Source organism: Xiphophorus hellerii, chromosome 23 (genome assembly GCF_003331165.1).
Source record: "Xiphophorus hellerii strain 12219 chromosome 23, Xiphophorus_hellerii-4.1, whole genome shotgun sequence".
Taxonomy (NCBI): Eukaryota; Metazoa; Chordata; class Actinopteri; order Cyprinodontiformes; family Poeciliidae; genus Xiphophorus; species Xiphophorus hellerii.
This window is the reverse complement of record NC_045694.1, coordinates 20982476-21003598: the sequence shown is the minus strand read 5'-3', so window position 1 is coordinate 21003598 and position 21123 is coordinate 20982476. Positions and strand designations below refer to the sequence as shown.

At 40.4% G+C, this 21123-nt stretch overlaps 1 protein-coding gene across 2 annotated transcripts; it reads right to left on the bottom strand.

The window, feature by feature from the left end:
• Nucleotides 1-148: 148 nt before the first annotated feature.
• Nucleotides 149-17687, bottom strand: eda (ectodysplasin A). 2 transcript variants are annotated; one of them, XM_032555364.1, is made up of 8 exons: nt 17217-17687; nt 10079-10178; nt 6645-6683; nt 5201-5365; nt 4833-4861; nt 4672-4723; nt 2059-2183; nt 149-1818 (listed from the first exon to the last, which is right to left on the bottom strand). In XM_032555364.1, the coding sequence occupies exons 1-8, from the start codon at nt 17541-17543 to the stop codon at nt 1555-1557; spliced, it is 1101 nt and encodes a 366-aa protein (XP_032411255.1). In that variant the 5' UTR covers nt 17544-17687; the 3' UTR covers nt 149-1554. The 2 variants fall into 2 exon arrangements, with proteins under 2 accessions (XP_032411255.1, XP_032411254.1); XM_032555363.1 differs by having other exon boundaries at nt 2053-2183; nt 17217-17686.
• Between the last annotated feature and the right edge of the window lie 3436 nt (nt 17688-21123).

Here is a 21123-nt window from a genome sequence, read left to right as displayed (position 1 = left end):
CATTTTAATAAAGACAAAGGCCCCGATCGCACAGCATCATTCATCCTTGTCAGCGCTCGTGCCAGTTCGGGCTGATATAAGAGGGACATTGGAGGCCTTTAAATGAACACCACCGGCTGCACAAACACAGAAGACGAGGGAGGCGAACTTAGGCAGAAAATGAAAACATTTTAATCCATCAATCAACTCCATTTACAAAAGTATATTCCATTTTATATACATTATGTACAAGCATGTATTAACAACTTGTTTCTCTACATGGATTCAGTCATAAGGTAACTAAACAAGCACTGGGAGACCTATCACTGGTAATTTGCAGGGATGCTGTAGTGCAAATGTGCGCAAAAAAAATTAAAAAAAATATATATATACATATATATAGTGCTGTTGCTCTTTGAATACCTTCCTTCGTCCTTGCATCTTGTGGAGTTTTCAGCTCCTCCTTCCATGACTTGTAGAAAAGGCTTAAATAATAGAAACAGGAACTAAATCATGAGAGAAACAGTGCCTCACTAAAGTACCTTTTTTAATATCTTACCACAATACAATCACAAACTTTTAAGGGTTTTTTTGCTATTGGAAGTTTGATGGCCTTAGAGAAAGAGCTGTGAAATGGAAGGAAAATTATACAATGTATTTAAACTTTACTAATAAAAATATAAAAATGTCATGTCATCCCAATGGCGGTATGGTGTAGGATTTTTTTTTTTTTTTTTCACCAGTCAGAGTTGATTGGACGCTGGCTAAAGCCAAGTACAAGGCAATTCTGAAAGGAAATTAGTTGGTAGGCGGAGGTTCAGTTTTTATCAAGATGACTGCAAACAACGCAAGAACTCCAATGGAATGGTCTGGATCAAAGCATATTCATGAAAAATGCATAAATGAACCAAAGGCCAAACTTGCATCAAATTGAGATGTTGTGGCAACACCTAAAACCTGTTGTTTGCAGATGCTCTCCATTCAATCTGTGAGATTGACGTTTTTTGCAAAGTCAAAGTAGCTAACATTTTAAAGCTGGTGACGACCTTTCAGATTTTTATTTGTAAAAAACAAAAAATAAATGCTAAAAACGTAATTATTTTCCTTCCACTTCAAATCTAAGGAAATCTTTATGTTGGTCTATCGTGTAAAATGTTCATAAAATGTAATCTGATGAAAGCTTTGAGAAGGAGTGTGAATCATGAATATATTTGCAAGGCACCATCACTGGTGTTTTTTTGTCATTGTTCAACAGCACTTAAAAGTACGTAATTACTAAGTACCTATCAGCACAGTGTCCTTCCTTGTTATAAAGAGAGCTACTGCGTGTAGAGGGTGACTATAAATAGAAATTTTGAAGTTTGACGAGGATATTTGGTTCCAAAAGGCGTATCTCTGCACAGATCCATGTAGAAGGGAAGTATTTGAAGTGTTCAGAGTCCTTTTTAAAGGCAAACGTTTGAAAGTGAACAAAAGTCACCAAAGCTCGCCAAGTGTCCTCTAGACATTGGCCTTGAAAGGAACCCGGCAATCCCACATAAGGCAGGATGAAAAGACAGCAGACGGCGAGTGTGGTTAACCGTTCTGTCCAGCAGATGGAGCCTCTCCGAGCCTGACGCTGCCCAGGAAGGTGGTGTGATTGGTCATGTTTATGAGAGTGTACTCGTGGGCTATGCGTATGGAGATCTTCTGGCCCGAGCGCAGCAGGCTCACGCCTGCCGTGTAGCAGGTGTTGAACTTGCGCTGGCCTGTCTCGATGCTGCACGTGCAGCGTAGGAACGGGCTGGAGTCCACCATCACGTCATAGCTGGCAATGTCGGTGAAGTTGAGGTAGTACACCTGGTGAGAAAAGAAAAGAGATCCGCACAAGACTGAGAGGGGTAATCTAAACAATTTAGGGGTTCTCTGAAAGCCTGAGCAGCAGCAGAAGCAGGACTTTCAGAGCTGCACACTGAGCCACAGAGGGAAGAGAATGACTCAGACATTAACAAAGCAGGCAGGATTTCTTTTAAGATCAGCTGCCAGCTCTTCTGACTGTAATTTTAAAGGAGTTACGTCAAGGACCGTACTCACTTCTACCTGACTATATATGAAGTAGACACCGTCCAGCAGCACCACCAGCTCTCCGGTGCGAGGGTTCATCCTGAACACATCTTTATTGATGGACACCATCTTCCAGTTCCTGAGGACGCCTTGAGACAGATCTAAACATGTCACAACAAACACAGGGCGAGACAAACGGTCAACATAAACAACTCGTGGCTATGTTTTAACAAAAAACAGATCTTGGCACTGACAGAATATAAACCTGCTTAATGATGCTTGTGCTCTGTCTTAGGAGAAGGACTGAGGTAGCATGCGAGCCTTTCAGTCCTGACGTCAGGCCACGTGGCTCTGACATTTAAAGCAGGCTTACATGTGTTAAATGAACATGAAACAGCAGTAAGATAACAGTTAGGCTGCAATCATTCTGCACAATGTTAAAGTCGCGGAACCAAACATTTCTCCAGCAGGAAAATTTACTTTCTCATTTTGCAGCAGCTGACATTCATTCTTCGCAATTCAACTGAGTAAGAAATAAATCTGTTTACAGGACCAAAAATGAAACAATGAAATTTGTTTGAATATTGTCAACAATCAGTCTTCATTGGTGGCAGTCTGTGAGCATCTCACTCCTTCACTTGGCAGCGTTCAGTCCCTCCAGGCAGTTGTGACGTCGAAACTTGACTCAAATGACCTCATCATTCACAAATTCACTTCTCTGCAAATCTTTCCAAGCAATTTAACGTTTTCTGTCTTTTCTTCTTTTCTAACCAATCACTGCAACTCGGCTGGATTTTGACCAATAGCCTTAGCCCACTTCTAATTTAACGTCATGTTTCATGACATCTTGTGAAGGTCGAACCTGCAAGATGAAAGCATGTGATGCTAAACGGTAACATTTGCCTTTTTTTGTCTTTTTTTTTGTTTTTGTAAAAACCATTTGAGATGTTTTGTAGGATTTTCTTATACTGAATAAGTATGTTAACTTGATTGTTAACTTGATTGACCGATATGGAATTACACTTTTGCACTTTGACAACTCCTCAGAACATGATTTTACTATGAATTACAGGCACTAGAATTACTTAAAAATGTTATTTCCATTTTAATTATTATATATGGTATAATATTATCTTTTTTGGGGAAATTATGTGCAGCAATATTAAGTATTTCTATAAGATGACGCTATGGCAAAAATAAAGCCCCCAAAAAATTGCAACTCTGACTGCAGCTTTTTGAAAAAAGGTGCTGCAAAATCAGTCATTTTAAACCGCAACAATCACAAAAAACAGAGCAAAGTCCTGGAAGGATTAAGTACCTGCCTACTCAGTTTTGCAGACATCTTTCATATCTATCCAAATGCTCCAACAGTATTTATAGTTTTTCTGTCGACTCTAGTTCTGGATTCTGGCTCATCTGTACCAAAAGCTGAATTTTCTTCACATTAAGTCTTTATTTTGTTGGACTTGGTTTGGCACAGAAAAAATAAAATCACTCATCTTTCTAGCAAGGACCTGAAGTCTTTGGGTCAAAGCTACTCATATCTTCATCCATCTTGACAAATAACATTTTCCAGCGAACCCCAGAGCATGATACAGCCATCATCATGTTTCCCTTAGCATGGCGTTCTTTTAGTGTTAAAATATTTGACCAAGGTTTCAGTTTGTCTCCTTTAGATCATAAAGATTCCCACACAGTTTGAGAGGTTTTAGTCAGACGTGGATGTTTTCTTTGGACAAAAGAAAAAGGCTTCTCTCATGTAAACCTAATCCTTAGTCCAGACATATGGAGAATACATAAGACTGTTCTCACAAGGAGCGTTCAGTGGAAATTCCTGCAGCTCCTTCAGTGCTGCGGTCAAGCAGCCTCCTTCACCAATTTCTTTTGTGTAGCTTTAGTTTTAGAGAAAACCTCAGCTTTTGTAACCATTGTCCCTTTTTTTCTCTCTGATAACTAAAGATTTTCTTTCCTGTGCCAAGATATATTACTGTGGATTCTTACACTCTTGTCCTCACCAAAATTTTTGTACAATGAGATCCTTTGTGACCTTTCTGCAATGTATACCTTTAGCTAGAGGTTGTAAATCAGCAAATGCCAGGGAATTCCTACTATAACAGGTCGACTTCATTTTGGTTTAGTTAGATTAGGTTATTTGACTGTCATTGATCTTAGGTATGTACCAAAGAAAACTAAATGCTGAAAAACAAATGGAAATGTGCTTCAACTAACTATCAGGTAAAGGATGGGCACTAATTTAGCAATTTTTCCTTCTAAGTTAATTGGAACGAACTACATGGCCTGATATGTGTAAAAAAATGAAATGATTTATCATGGCTACATATTTTCTTACATAGCACAAGCTTTACATTTTAACAGGGACTTGTAGATGGTTCCGCATTTCGACATAAAGACCATAATCCCCTCAGATGTGGCGTGCTGGATCTCTCGAGTGAACCATCAAAGGCCTGCCAACAATCTAAAGAAATGTAATTTGTTTTCTTGTAATTTCAGTGTTTGGCAGGCCCGTCTGTTTGGTATAACTCCAAAATTGTGTGTTTGACAAACAGCAGTGACAGGGATAATTCGTGCTTATTGCTTCGTGTCAAACACGCTAGTATATCTCTGAGTGAGCATGAGCAAGGCACCCACCTTCCCTCACTTGGATTGTTGTTTCTTGTCCTTGTAAGTGAACCACTGCCGGCTGGAAAACAAAGAACCCCAGGTGAATAATTTGCAAGGGGGCAAGCAGGCCCTCTCATTGACAAATATTTGTAGAATTAGATTTAATTCAATGAAGGGTGTACTCTTACCTGGAATTTCTTTGACTTATCAGAAACCCCTGCAACAATAAAAGACAGACATGATTTTTTTTTTCTTTTTTTTTTTTTAAAATCCTGCAATTCAATGCTGGAGAGAAACAAAAGGAGGAGCGGTGATTAAACAAAACAAACACTGACATAGTTTAAGGATAAATCACTGCTATTCTACACAATGTTTGACAACCTGAATCAGACAGCCTCACAGCGGAGGCAATGAGTTAATCAATTTTGACAACTTTAGCCCCCTTCTAGTGTGGGAAAGCGGCGATGTGCTGGGGGAGCACTGTAATCTAGGTGGAAAATCTCTGAGCTCTCTGTTTTCTCGGTTATCTCAACGTATGTTGCGCAGAGTCCTGTACCTGCCGGACCTTGAGGACCTGGAGGTCCCTGTGGCCCAGGGGGTCCGGGAGGTCCTACGGGCCCCACAACGTTGCTTCCTGGAATACCGGGGATCCCTGGGATGCCCGGTGGGCCCTGTGGCCCTGGGGGGCCCGGGAGACCAGGTGGTCCAGGTCTTTTCTTCGCTGTAGAAAGAGAAAAACAATAAAGTTACTTTTGTTGGAATCTAATCAGGAACTTAACCCTGAATGATCTTAAGAGATGTGGTCATATGAAGACAGGCCAGAGCCATGAAGGTTTTGATGGAACCTTCAAACAAAATACACGCAAGTATGTTCATATTCCAAATACTCCATTTTGTCTCGTTACAACCACAAACCTCACTGTATTTACTAGGTTTTTTATGTGATAGATCAACACAAACTTGTGTTTATTTGCAAGTGAAAAAAAAGATGCATATTTTATTATTTTTTTTTAACAGCTAGTAAAATAACTTCAAAGTGAATAAAGTTAGAAGTAAAAATTTAATTGTGGACACGCAAAATCACTCAAATTCAGTCAGAGAGTGTGAGTGGCGATGTTAATTTTCATGTCTTGCCAGATTTTTTAATAAGTTTCATTGTGGGCATGGAGCATTGGGGTCTACGTTTTCTGCCACACAGACTTTGACATGTAGGGCAAAAAGTTCACTTTTGGTCTCCTTTGGCTAAAACTTCTTCTGCATGTCTATTTTAAGTTTGAACATGGCCTTTCTTAATTTTATGCATTTATTTTAGTGTGTCAAATGAAAAGCTCAACTTCTTATTGCTTTCTTTCAACAACTGCTTTTATTTTGCCACTCTTCCACAAAGGTCAGATGTGTGGCCTGCATAACTAAAAGTAGTTCCGTTGACAGATCCTCCCACCTGAGCGGTGGATGTCTGCAGCTCTTCCAGAGTTACCATGGTGACAGCTTCTCAGACTGATAGGCCTTTCTGTTTATGTAGACGGCCTTTTTAATGTTATATCTGCAGTTGTCCAAAGCTCTTTCCATTTTTAGGAAGAATTAGTCCAGTGAGATGCTAAAATCTGGGGATAACGCCTGCTTTAAACCTGCTGGAACCACTTCAAAAATCCAAATCTGACCTATTCATGACCCCAGAGGTCATCACAGAACAACTCTATTTATACTACTATTAAGTTACATATGTGTAGACTATTTACCAGTAAATTGACTAACTGGTTGTACTGGATTTATTTAATAGTATCAGAGGAAAGATTGCTGAACACAAATGCATCCCACATATTTCAGATATTTGTGTAAAAACGTTTGAAACAATCTAGTTTTCCGTCTAATTTTATACTACTTTGTGTTTGTCTACCACATAAAAACCCAATAGACATCTCACCAGGCACAGTACCAATTGTAATTAGGCGATCGAAGCCGCAGTCTTCTCAATAACCAAAAGAAAAGCAGACAAATACCTTTTTTCCTCTCTTTCCTCTTCTCCTTTCCATTTGATTCTGAAATAGTAAAAAACAGCAGCATGATTATTTCTGAAATAGTTTCATGAATAATCACCATCTTGGACAGCATCCCGAGAGTCCGGTTCATTCCACGCAGGTATCCTATAATCGGTTTTACCAGATTCAGACAGTGCGCGCCGAAACACAGTGGAAACACACTGGAGTGGAGGTATGTCAGTCTGCGGTATCTCGTAGTGTAGTAATTTGTAAGTGCGGTTTCACCTCCTCTGTATGAACAAGTGCCTTAAGCATTCGCAGGCAGTGGAACTGGAGAAGATCATTAGAGAGATACTTTATCCTGCCAAAATCCTTTTTCTTTGAATTAGACCCAGATGGAGAACACAGATGAAAGTGTGTGTACATGTGTGCATGTGTTTGTTTAAGCACACATTCACCACCGGCAACCAACCCCCCTCCCCCGTACCCTGCATCGCTGTTGTGTGCGCGGCCGCACACGCCCGGATGTTCGCTGGGGCATCAATGTCACTGCTCCGGAGTTAAAATGTGCGCGCGTACATATATGCTCAGCTGAGGAATCCTTTCAAAAAGCCTTTTTGTGCATGTTTACCATGTCATTAGAACTACAAAGGCCATTTAACCTTAAAACCTCACAGTTTGAGTCCCCCCTCAAACATATGGGCCGGCGTTTCTCCCCTGGCTAAATGACTGGATGCATCCGCGTAGATTTCTCTTAACGAGCAGCCCTATCTGGAATCTGGTGCCCGTTAGAGGAGCGCTGCAGACACACACACACGTGCAAAAAAGAAAAAAAAAAAAGAAAAAGGACACACATGCATAAATGCACACAAAACAGCACACATCTAAGGCTGAGATTACAAAAGCCTTTGTCTGTGCGCTCTGCGTAGAGGAAAGACCTGGGAATGATTAGTGTTTAGAGGCTCGGGACGTTACTGATTTATGTAGAAACTCTCAAAGGTGAGTTTTTTCTTCTAATTTGAACACAATCACTAAATTCCCCCGCTGCCGCCACACCCCAAGTATTCAGTGTCACGCCACAGACGCTGGAATGCCTTGTGATCATGGTGCACTTGTTGCACTCTGACATGAAACATCAAAGTTAGTTTTTTTTTTATTTGCATAGCTCAGATTCTAAACAAAAGCTAATTCAGACATATTGGCCATATGGGTTTTTTTCCTTCAGTGGAGTTATTAGTTTACATAAATCAGCTTAAAATAATGAAAGCCATCAACACTGCCGATTATTATTCTAATATTCAGATGTGCGATGATAGGTGCGAACGACATTTGAGAGACTGTGTTATTTTGAGACTGAGGAAAATCGAGAGGATTTCACTGTCTGTTTCGAATTGGTGCAACCCTCCCAAAGCCCTTGTTGTCCTTTCTTCCTATCCAAGTATTAATCAATCCCATTTCACTTATTGTTTTTGCTATAAAAGCACAGCCAAATGATGTGGTGGGGTCGCTTTGTAAAGTCAGCACAAAGAAGTTTAAAAAAATACTAAAATAATTAATTCCACAGAGAAGTGAGAAGCCATTAACATCCAGTTTTCAGAATTTAGGAGCCGTAATCCCAACATGAGCCCTTTATTTACACAGTAACCGAACCCCGTTACTACAGAAACAATTGCTCAACAGTCAAGTCAGCAGGTGCAATGTAGTCAACAAGAGTGGACTAATCCAGAGGACAGCATCTGCTGGTTTTCCTGTGAAAGGATTTGATTGGTAATCAGAAGTTCAAGTATTAAAAAAAACAAAAAAACAACAAAAACTCAAACCCATTATTTTATATTCAATAAAAAACATAAGAACTCCTAACACATTTGTTATGTGATATCATCCCTACATTCTGATGCACTTTTTTGAGTTTCCCAAAAGTGAGGTAAAAGCTGGAGACACCTTGATGCTTATATTTCATTCATTTTCTGCTGGATTCAAAACTGTTACTTCTTACAAGCAACATACAGCGCTTGGTGCTTGTTATAGTCCAAGACAGGGATGCATAATTTGGAAATTTTAGATCTGGAACCATTCCAAGATAATTAACCCTGGAGGCTGGCCCTTAAAACGGCAGTATAAATATAAGTATATATACACATGTGTATAGCATTTTACATGTTTGTTAAAACTATCATTATGTTCTGAAAGCATAATGAGCTTCTCTGACTTCTCTCTATGCAGAGAAGGGAGAACGCTGTCAAGTTCACAAATAAGCTGCTCTGTCAGAAATAAAACAAAACAATCACAGTCAGGTGCACGTTCTTAGTGATATCAATAATCCTTGTGTATGCGCTGCTCACACCCTCCCACTTTCTCTCTGCTGTTCTACAGCTTCTTCTCGTCAGTAGAGTCTGTCAAAAAGCTCAGGTTAGCAAGCATGGCCACCGCTTGAATAGAGATTTTAAATATAGACGAGGAAAGTACGTTCTGGCATAACGTTGACTAAAACAACCAGACTCCCTGTGCATGCGTGGGTTCTCTCCGTTTACTCCGGTTTCCTCCCACAGTCCAAAAACATGACTGTCAGGTTAATTGGTGTCTTTAAATTCTCCCTAGGTGTGAGTGTGCATGGTTGTTTGTCCTGTATGTCTCTGTGTTGCCCTGCGACAGACTGGCGACCTGTCCAGGGTGACCCCGCCTCTCGCCTGGAACGTAGCTGGAGACAGGCACCAGCAACCCTCCCGACCCCATTAGGGACAAAGGGTGAACAGAAAATGGATGGATGGATGGAAAACAACCAGACATAATGCCATTAATCTTGAGTAAATTTCTTCTTCACATAGACACAGTTTTACAAACTTGTGTCTATGTGCCACAATTGTGACCACGCTTAGATTTTTTTTTACTTTAAGGGAGCAAAAAAAGAAAATCCATTAAAAAATCTAAATGGGCTCTCCCAAGTTCTCCTTGAACAATATTATTGACATTCCTATTTTGTTCTTTCTTCAATGAAAGAACTGAATGAGCAGTAAAATAATTCAATTTTGATCAAGTTTTGCAAACAAATAAATCTGTGGAAACCTTTTTTAATGGCATTATTTTGCATGGATCTTTGAATATGACAAACGATACATTGATGTTTATGTTGGCCAACAACAGGGGTAAGACTACATTGCATAAAATTGGCCACAATTTCCATTTAATTCCAACAAGGTTGCAATTTGAAATTATTTCCAAATGTTCATGGATCACCTTCCCATGGAAATTTACTGCTATAAATTAGTGCTATAAATATGTTTGGCAGGTCAGACCTCAAAATAAATTGGAAATTGGTATCAACCAGGGAAAAGCCTAATTGGTGCACCTCTAGTAGTGAATCTAAAGGTGGAAAATGACAAGGTGGGAAACACAGCATCAGATTACAGCTTCTTTGTAAGGGTGTGGATGAATTTTAAAAAAAAAACGCCTCACACCTGTTTCTGTTTCCCTGCCAGGACTCCTTTTTGCTCGTCGCGTTCTTCCTCTGCTGTCTTTTGTGCCATGGAAGTCGTCGTTTCTGTAGAGGAATCTCTCCTGAAGGGGACACAAAGAGGGTGAGGGAAAATTTAAGAGTGGAAAATTGCCCAGAACTCAAACGTGCAACAAGCGTCGAACAAAAGAGCCCTGAATCGAACAGCTGTGAATATCAATAGCAGCAAAGCCATCTGGGATGAAGCATCTGAAGTAAAAAGAAAATAAAGGAAAAACAATCCAGGGTTTTGAGAGGGAAACACACGTTATAAGTATTGATTCTATTCTTGGCATATAATGTTTGCACAGAAACAACTTGGGGCATTTAAAAAGACGCGAGCCGAGACATTCACCTGTGGCCAAGTCATTGTCTGTCCCAGTACGGGCGGTAATTTATCCCGTAACCCGAGTCGTTTCTGTCTGTGTCTGAACTCGTCACCTGGCCACGGACGCTCTAAAATTCACCTTTTTTTTTCTTTTTCAACACAAAAGGAGGACATGAGGTGGGGTTAATAAGAGAGCAACACCTATTCATATGCACCTGGTCCCAACCTATTCACTGGTGACATGAATAACCAAAATTTAAAAAAAAAAATTCCAAGAAACAGATCTGGCGTGGCTGATTTAAGATCCGTAAATCAATTTTCCCACTGCTGTCTATTTATATGACCTACATATTGGTGTGCTGATCAGTGTCAGACTGCCCTGAAACCTGGCACCAAAAACATCCAAACCACCATACAGACTTTATTTTATCACATCCTACAACCTGTACGTATATTTCTTTTCATGTGCAGCATCACACATGCCCTTTATTTCCACCTGTGCAATATTTAATGTTTGAATTTCACATGTCAGATCAACAAAAGTAGGACATACTGTATTTGTCAATTGACAAGAAAATTATACAAAATGTTGTTATTTCCTTATAATATTAGTGCTGTATACTATATCACAATTATTTTGTTAGTGAAATATTAATCTCACAATGGAGGGCTGAAGGTCACAGTGAATGAAGAACAACTGATAATAAGGGGATTGACACAGATGTGGATTTGTTAACTTAAATACAAAATAAAAAAAATCACCAATAATATTTTCCAAAATTGTGCAACCATAGAGGATATTCATTTTTGGCATTACATTTTTGACATGTGATCACATTAAAAAATATTTAAGTGTAAAATATTTTAGAAACTATAAGCAGCTTTTATATGCATTTTTTTCCATTTCACGGTTTTATTTGCTATGTGTTAGGCTACAACATAAATATAATACATCGAGGTTTGCGTTTTTTTTAAGATAGTAAAATAGGAAATATTTCTAAAAGTTCAGTCACGGAGCACCATCAACCCGATATCGCCCCCTTCTGAAGCAGTGTGAACTCCCAGTGTCTCCTCAGTGAGGTTTTAAACCAAAACCACTGACAGACCATAGGAAGACAGACACAAGAAGTTATGTTTCTAGTTTTCTATACCTCTTTTCAGATGTGGGAACACCCACCCTCCCGAATGTCTTCCCTGAAGCGAGCGATGAGCTGAATCATGTCGAACACCTCCCCAGCCGGCTCAGAGTGCAGTTAACATCTACGTCCCTGACCAGCTGCCAGCTATGTCTGACCTTACGAGGCCCGGGAAATCCAGAACCGATGAACGAGCGCGAGTTGGAACAGTTTACGGACACACAGCCGCTCCAGATGTTTCTGGGAGCAGAAACGTTCGCTGTTCATTTGGCATGCAGGTGCCTCCACATCTCCTCTCCAGCTGTTGGTGTGTAAAAGAACGAGGGGGGGGGGGAAGAAGGGGATCTCAAAAGTATTCTTGGTGTGTATGTTCAGCCATATGGCTTTACACTTTCGTCTGTTCTGACAGTCAAACATGATCTCGCAGCCAATTTCTGGCCCGAGATTAAGGACCCGGCAGAACGACGAAAGACAAACAAGCAGTCTGCGAGGCTACTACCAAACCGGTGCAGCTGACAGATGAAGGCATAAGAGCGGGGAAGAAAAATTAATTTTAAACTAAAAGCTCCCATTAAAGTACCATGCGGAATGGTTTCACACTCTCGCTTGCTTGGTTTCACATCATTACAACATTTGCAGCCTTCATCGTCTTCAAAGGCACGCCGAGTTACAGTAAATCAGGATGACAACGTGTTGGTATGTATGCCAAGTGCCAACTATTGAGTAAACCATTCTTTTTCGGCACAAAGGGAAAATGCAATTAATTAGAGGGCTTTCAAATCTTCAAAGTGAGGGGGGTTGCTGTTGCGAGCCGTGGATGCGATTCCCTGTTGCTTCGTGAGGATATGACTAAAATTCAGTCACCCCAGGCTGTGTAATTTTGCTATTACAGGATTGCTCCTTTTGCTTTAATTAGCACCATTCCAAAAGCTTGTATGCTTGCTAGCACTTTTAAACATCAGCACTTATAGTCATATTTTTGATGACTAAAGACGACAAGCAGATTCTCCTTTCTATTTTACTGCACTAAATATCCATCCTGGTTGCAGCATAGATGTGTGAAACCCAATAGTGCTTAAGAATGTGAGGTTACAAAGTTGAGGAGTTGAAACCGAGGGCTGGTGGCTGATGTTGCATGTCGGGTGCCCATCACCGCTGTGCAGGCATTACTAACCCCAGTGGCATGCATCCTCCCGAGAGCCGACGGCTCGTGATACTCCTGTGATTCAAGCGATCGAATTCGACGATGATGGCGTGTTTTCTTTTAAAACACCACACACAAAAAGGGCGGCCTCCCCGTCTTAACCGCTTCTCTCTGGGCGAGCCATGTGTTTTAAACCATAACCCGGGTAATTCAATAACAGTACGCATACGCTATGAAGTTCAACCTGAGGGAGATGTAGCCTGTCAGCAGCCAATCATCCCTTGGACTGTTGCAACACTTGCTGGCGGAGAGATTCCTCACTCGAACGTGTCGAGAATTTATTATTTTGGTTGATGTTTGCGACGACTCTGGACTCAATCTGTCTGCGCCATCTGCCTGTCAGGACGATTCAGGCTGTGCGTGCTTATGTGTTTGCATGCTCACGTTGTCGATGTTTTAACCTCCTATTGGGCTTTTACGACAGTTCATTTATTTAAGCATGATACCCGAGTGAACAATCATGATACTTGCTGTTTTAGCTATCGGCAGCAAATTACAATCAAAGAGGGTCACAGCCCACCCGGCGCCTCAACGTTGTACGCGAGTAAGGACTTTTGAGTTTGATTCCCATCAAACTGGCTTTTTTTTTTAATAGCCATTAACCAGACTCCAGATGTTTCAGCATGTGCTCTCTCTGAGACTTTGAAGGCACAGATCAGAGCACAGAATTATTTCATATAACAGAAGGCTCAAGAAGAAAACATGAGCCGAGCTAACACGATCAAATAATCCTTAAATCACACTTTAATACATTTCTCTCGCTGATGTCAGGTGGATAAAGGCACAACATGCTCAACCCCCACATCTCGCTGTCTGCCATCCTAGATATTAGCGCTATACACACCTGGACGGAGGTTGTTTTATTTTTACTGTTGGGAACTGAGCAGATCTGCGAAACAGCTGGAATTTACTGCCTTGCTCAAGGGCATTACCAACAGTGAGGTGGAGGTGAGGACTGTTAAGATCACTTCCCAGACCCAGATCATAAATCGCCAGCTCATCTGCTTGGATTAAGAGAGCAACTGGAAGGATTTGGTGAAACTGTTAAGTTTTTAAGTGGTTCTTAAGTTCTACCTGCATTCCGGAAACGGCTGCTTAGTTTTATGATTGTTTCTAAAAAATCTTAAAGATCTAAGCATTGCCATTCTTCTTAATGATCGAGATGAATACTTGTCACTGACATAGAAAACTAAAGTCTGCTGGATGTGACTTGCATTTATCCTCATCAGTTCCATTTCTGCTTATACACACAAGATTTTTGATCTCTAATACCCATTAGTGGCTGCTTTCTTCTGATTGGATTTTCATCTTCTGATTTACTCTCAGGACTGACTGAGATAAGTCAAGACATCTACTCTAAGAGAAGGCAGCAGGTTCTAGCTGACAAATATGCAATAAAGTGTGAATATTAGCCCTTATAAACAATGTCTTCAGTTCAAAGAAATGCTCCTTTACCAACTTGAACCCACACAATGCCATTTCTTTCCCTTTTACTACCATTTTGTAACAGTGTACCAATTCCTCTCTGAAGTATTCAAACAATACAATATTCAAAGTGCCAATTATCTTTTGTCCTTTGCTACTGCCTCCAAACAAACCGAAGTAAACAATTAATGTTCTTAAGCTTTTATCAGTTTATTTCTATTACTACCCAAGTATTTCTTGATTAATTTTACAGATAAATAATTATAAAAAATAATTCTACATTCTAGAAAATGACCTAAAATCATCTGTTCTCTAAGTGGATATGAAACCCTCTTTTAAGACTTTGTATAAATTGGTAATTAAACATTACTTGAGGCACAGCTGTGTTTCCTACAGAACTTTTCCTGAGTACAAAATGTTTTAAACTTCAAAGGTTATCAACTGTCCAAGGGGTGAAGTGACCTGGATCCAAATATTTTTCTTTATGGTTCAGTATTTTCATGGGTTATGGAGACAAACACAGCTAATATCTATCCATCGTTTTCTATAGCCACCTTTTCACAGGGGTGTTTAGAGGTCATTGAGCAGTCGGGTACACAATGGAGGGGCTGCTGGTTCATTACAAGGCAAAACTACTATTAGCTATTGTACAATTTAATTCACTTATGTATTGTTTTAAAGCAGACATCTACTTTTATGAAATATGTAGCACAGAATGTCCATTGGCGTCACTTGGTAGATGGCTCCATCTAACACCAGAAGAAGTCTGCTAAAAAAATTACAAAAAGGTGAGAAACGTTGTAGGGACAACATGGAGTCATTATGTCCCTTCTCTACTTCTATGTTTGTAGTTTGGTCATACCCGACTTGTTGGTTGACTGCTTGACGTTTCTATATGAACCTAGCATTCACTTGTATCTATATTGACGTAAGTTAACTTTCCATAATCTACTCACAGTCTGTTTTATGCAAAGTGAATTATGTGAGCTCATTTAGAGTCCTTTTGGTCTGATACTGGGTCATTATCTGTCATATTGCACAGGAGGAACCAGAACCAAAATTAAAAAGGGATAATACTTAACCTAAGTTTTCAGAAAGCAATATACAATAAAATCAAACTATGGGTGAAATATGAACATTTATTGGCAATTTATTATTATAATTATTGGAAAAACCTGTTCACAAAGTATATAAGTGCAAAATGGTTTAGTTATAGAGACAAAAGGCAATGTACATATGTGAAATAGGGGTATGAAATGGTAAAGAGGTAAACTGACAAGAGTAAAACCTGACAAAAAAGGCAGAGATAACCCATTTCTGTTTTATCTGTTGACACCTACAGTAACAGTGGGATGTCAAGCAATCATTCTCTTCTCAGTTGGATACAAGAAGCTGCCAAACTAGAAACAGCTCTTTTTTTTTCCTTTGAAATACTTTTGGGGGCACTTGTTCATAGAGGCAAAATGGATTTGTTTCGCTCAGAAACTCTGCTGAAACCGATCAGACACATGCTTCAAAATGTTTAAAAAGTCTTACCATAATGAAGACATCCATATCACCTGTCTTTCTCAAAACATAGGTTATACGCACAAAAAATCAAATCCAGGTTACACATGCTGTGAAGGACAGTTCCACTTGTTTTATGTTTTCCACATCAGATGTATGGCGATTGTTCTGCTACACTTGTCTGTATACCTGTACGTCACATCAAATTTCAACCATTCCTGCCGGGAACTGGGTTGAAATGTGAGGGGGCCTTTGATGCAGACGCGTGTGAAGATTCCAATAAACATTTTTTAACTCTACAAGAGAGATTCTTCAAAGGAACGGACTTGGAAAAAAAAAAAAAAAGGCTAACAAGTGCGGCCTCAATGCCACATGCTCCTGTTTCTCCAACTATGTAAACTGTGGGACGTGTAATCAGAGTTGTTTAATGCAGACATCTGGCACGGACAGCATCACAGCACTGTTAAATATTTACAGCTGGGCTACAGTCTTTCTCCTCATGAAGCATCACCATCTGGGCCGAATACCAGGCCCGTCTCACTCGGCTACAACAAGGGAAGCAGCTACTATCTAAAATAAGCCAAGCAAAGACACAGCTAAATAAATATCCCGAGCTCGTGAGAGAAAAATATTACGGAGAAATCCCAATACGAACGATGGATCTCATTAATGTTCCCTCCAGAGGAATAAATGTGTTTGCACTGGAAAACTTAAATTCCTCAGGGTGACAGCTACAGGTCCTGGCCAATGTCCCACACAGAGGATCGTTTTCTCCAGCACAGAGCTTACACAACCGCTGACAAATGAGCAGGAGTGAGACGGCAACGTAAAGTTGAGAGATACAACTTGGTACTTTTCGTGCTGATCAAATTAGGGAGTGGAGGAGTCGGAGGGGGGGAGGCTGTTTGCCAAAGCCACAGACAACACAATGAGTGTTCAATCAAGCCGCTGCCAAAAGGGAAAACACATGTGAGACGGAGACTGGCTCTGCTCCAAGTACCAAGTGCCCCATCTAAGTCCTGATGAATTTACATCAGCCCTTGGGGCTTTGCACCTGCTGGTGATTCAGTTAATGTGCAGTCCACCTGCTCCAGCACACTCACTGACCCCCCTGTGCGTTTCCAGCTGGGCGAAAACTCTGAGCATCCAACTCTTTCTCTGTTTTTAGACTGAAAAAAGAGATGACAAACTGGAATAATGAATAAATTGTATGAGTTTATTCCAATACATTCTCCAACGGGAGATGCTTTATTGAGCCAGGGCAGATGGGTTTACCTGACAGATTGAAAGATGAGGGAATCAAATATTTCTCTCAACATACATCTCCCTGGGAACTGGGTTGAAACAAGCTGGTGACAGGATTCTGCACATGAAGTTGGCCAGTAAAACATGCCAAGGACAGAACACAGACACACAACCTGACACCCTGACACAGAAACGGGAGCAATCAACCAGCCTCCGAAAGACGAAGCGTGCTGAATCTCATTACAGGTTTTCTTTTTACCTCTCGATCCTCTTCGCTGTGCCTGCTGCCGGTGTCCATCCGCGGGTGGCCGGGCGGCAGAACCCCCACCGGGTCATCCAGGTCAACCCCGGCGTGTGTCACCTTAGAGTCCCGCTTCTGGTGGGTAATTTCCCTTTTCACCTCTGAGCGCAGGTCCAAATAGCAGACCAGGGTGACTGCGTGTAGGGTGAGCGACAGCAGGAATAATCCCAGAAAGACAGCGCTGCCGCTCCGACCCCTGCACTTCTTGCCGCACATGCAGGGAGCCCCCCTGGGCATCACCGTGTCCGGGAAGTCTTCGGCGGGTGAAGCGTCATCGCATGCCATTATCGGAGGGAGCGCGGGTCATATGCTCCTTATCTCGGCATAATCAGCTCGTCTTGTGGCGCGTCGAGCCGGGGCTATTCATTTACGTGAAGGCTCATAGGTGCAGCAGCAGCAGGTCGGCTGCAAACTTCTCCCAGGATCTGTAGTAACAATGGATGTCCCGCCCAGCTCGCCTGTGATTGGTCCATAGCGCTGACTAATCCAGACAGTCCGGAACAGAGGTTGGGCGCTGGATTCAAAAGGGCCAGGGATTGAGCGACACCTAATGGGCAATAGTAGGTACTACAACACGTGTAGACGGGACGCTGCGAGAGAAAATTTAAAAAGAGGAAAAAAAGAACACCTGGATTTAACTAAGCCAGAGGTTCTCAGATTTTTTTTTTTTTTAAAAGGGGAACCACCTTGGTAAAAGCTAACTTTCATATACAAATATACAGTATATAAAGAAAGAAAACTATTATTTAGGTATTCACAGACCAAATGGCAATACCTGCACTAAAAAGAAATTCTCATTAAAAATAGAAAGAAAACATCCAAGAAAGCACATTCTCTGCTTCTTTGCTTTCTAGGATGTAAAAAAAAAACTATTTTATGAAAGAACCACAATCTTTACAGACTAAAACATTTCTATGAGTCTAGGCTGCCATATTATATTGTACGAATTGCTGGAACACCTGGATATCACTAAGCCGTGGTTTACTCACGTTGCTGAACTGCAGTAATTTAGTGGATAGAGTTCCATGGTGGATAGACCTCCCATGACAGGTCTTATTTGGGATTTCTATGTTTGCAGTGAAAAAAAAAATCATAATATTCCTAGAAAGGCAGAATACTGTGAAGGAAAGTCAGATGTTTCTCAAAACCTCAAAACCCAAAATGGCTGCCCTGCATGAACGACAGCGGAGAAGAAGAAAAAAGACAATTTAGTTTTCTGATTATTTGTAGCTCTTTAAGCTATTAATCCTTTAGGGAATGTGGTGCCACAGTATTTTAAAGCACAAATCAGAAAAATACATCTTTTCAGTTTATCCTGGTGACATATCAACCAGAAAATCACACTGGTCTTCAAACTTTTAACTGCAATACAATTGTCTTTGATATTGTTCTCAATTAGGAGGCAAGTAAAGCACAACAACTGATCTTCCACATAGAAGATGGAAGTACAGTAGGAAGGGGAGAACCACCAAAGATCTTCCTGTGTAAAACAAAGACTAAGAACATGCAAAGTGACGGTTCTCAAACTACGGTACATGCACAACTGGCAATACTATACCAGCCTTTAATGGAACATTTGGTATGAACAATTTACAAGTTAGATATCAAGCATATTATTTACTATGAACTAAGCTAAGATGTAGAGCCAATAATCTTAGACAAGAGGGTAAGCTCTTTAGGCACACAGATATCTGGTGCAACAAAAACAAAAGACCCATAAAAAACATCCTATGCAGGATATCAGAGAACCACTACAGTAACTGAAGTGGTCAACAATGAACTGGAAAGAACAGCTGGCAGTCTGTTAAGGCTGTGTTTCATTTACATAATTCTGAGAATACCATTACAACTAGAAACACAACTCAGCATATCCAGTATAATAACTGCAGCTATCATTACCCTTTAAAAAAATATGAAGCACATGTTGGATTTTGAGGACGACTTTTAGATCAGAGTAAATGTCTAATAAAAGAGTAATGTAAAAATAAACAAAACATTCACTTAAACAGTCATAATATTGTTGATTTATAACCACTTTAACATACAGAAGGGTTAATATTTTTCTACTTTATTTATGAGGCAGTTATTCTGAAAACAGTATATTTTGTTCTCATGACTTGTTTCACGTAGGAAGATCATTACCTACACATTGCTTTCTACCTCCTATTCCCGTGTAAAAAATCATCAGCATCTGTATAAATATCAACTCAATGCACAGATGAGGTTTGGTTAAATGTGTGTAAAAACCATTCGCATAGACCACCGGCCATTTTGAGATATGATTTGTTTTTGGTTAACAAGGCTAACTATTTAGCTTGTTTTGATTGTCTCTTTTGGGCTACATATTTTAACCTCACTTCAAAAATCCTGAACTATTTATTTTAACAGGAAACTCTATGGAAAGACAGGATTTGTAGTGTTGTATACTACGAAGAGTTATTTTCACTCATTCAATAGAGGTCACACTGTCAACTTTTTAATCCTAACAAGAATGTGAGGGTTTTCATAAACAAGACCTTTGCAGCGGTCTGATTTTCTCATCATGTATTAAACAACTTGACAACAAAAAAAAAAAAACCCTCTTTGCCACCCTGGAAGGAAACATTGTGATACTGAATGCTTTAATCTTAGACAACAGTCGCAGTCATTGTTTGCTGTTATGTGTGGTCCAGCACAGTATTAGTGAACATGTAGGTGGTTGTTGTACACTGTGTGGTACCTTGAGGCTGGAAAATACATTTCGTGACATTTCTTTGGTGACGTAAGCATGAACAGAGATGGGTGGTCACTGATGTAATGCATATTGTTTATACATGTGTTTTAGGGGTCTGGGCATGCTATTTTTCACCAGTGGACTTTGTTTGGCATTGTGGTTTTTTATGTTTGTGGCAGCTCATGGACTGGTGTTCCTCTGTAAATACCAGCCGGTGTTATTGAGAAAAAGGGCATTGCAGTTCACAATCTTATCATCGTAGAGTTAAAAGACAGTGTTGCAAAAGCAGTAAATAGCTTTTAAGAAACGATATTGCATTTTTAAATGACATAACCCCATTTTAGTGTCTGGCTGTGTGAAGAGGCCTGGAGGAGAGACAGTGTCACAATGAGGTCAGAAGCACCATCAAATGCAATGAACATGTGTCGCTCAGCTGGGCATGGGGAATGGTGTGACATTTATGCTAGCAAAGTGGCGACTGAGGACAATTCCTTAACCAGATTAAATGTGGCTTTGAGGTTTCTGCATTCCCAAAAATCTGAAGCTGGGACGATCTTATTCTGATGCAGACACTTTGATCTGCTTTTCAAGGAACTAGAAGAATACTTGCACATCGGGGTTGTCCTTGAGAATCAAGATGATGAAACCGGCAGCCTAATCAGGCCTGAAACATGGGCCGTTGATGGATCACCACCTTAGATTACATTTTCGGGCATGTGCCACGACACATTTGTCTTTATTTTTGGCGGGACAAACCCTGACATTTACGTGCGCTTGCCCTACATAGAGGTGAACTCCCTCATGGTAAAAGCTCAACCAGACAGACTCTGAGGAGTCGTTGGGTTTCGCTTCAAATTGCAAAGAGGAAACAATGGAGAGGAATGACTTTTGGAAATCAGAAAAAGGGAGTTTTGTCACAATAAAATATTTTCACAGTCTGAGGCTAGTTGTTATGGAAAACAGGAACTGAAATGATTTATTCTGGTTTATTCTCTTCCACATTTTATTTTCCACAAGCACAAACAGTGTTATTTAAAGAAAAACTTGATCTTCAAAGGAAGTTATTCTAGCCAGCTGCCACTGAAGGGCAGCATTGCCAAGCTATAAATCATTATGACTGCATTCCTCTGTCTTGATGAAGTTAAAAAAGCA

Bases quoted from the DNA above. Each gene is read 5' to 3' on its own strand.
- eda (XM_032555363.1), bottom strand. From the start codon at position 17,543: ATGGCATGCGATGACGCTTCACCCGCCGAAGACTTCCCGGACACGGTG. The intron at 10,179-17,216 runs GTAAAAAGAAAA...TGTCCCCTTCAG, and splicing joins ACAGCGAAGAGGATCGAGAG to GAGAGATTCCTCTACAGAAA. The intron at 4,862-5,200 runs GTACAGGACTCT...TTATTGTTGCAG, and splicing joins AGGTCCTCAAGGTCCGGCAG to GGGTTTCTGATAAGTCAAAG.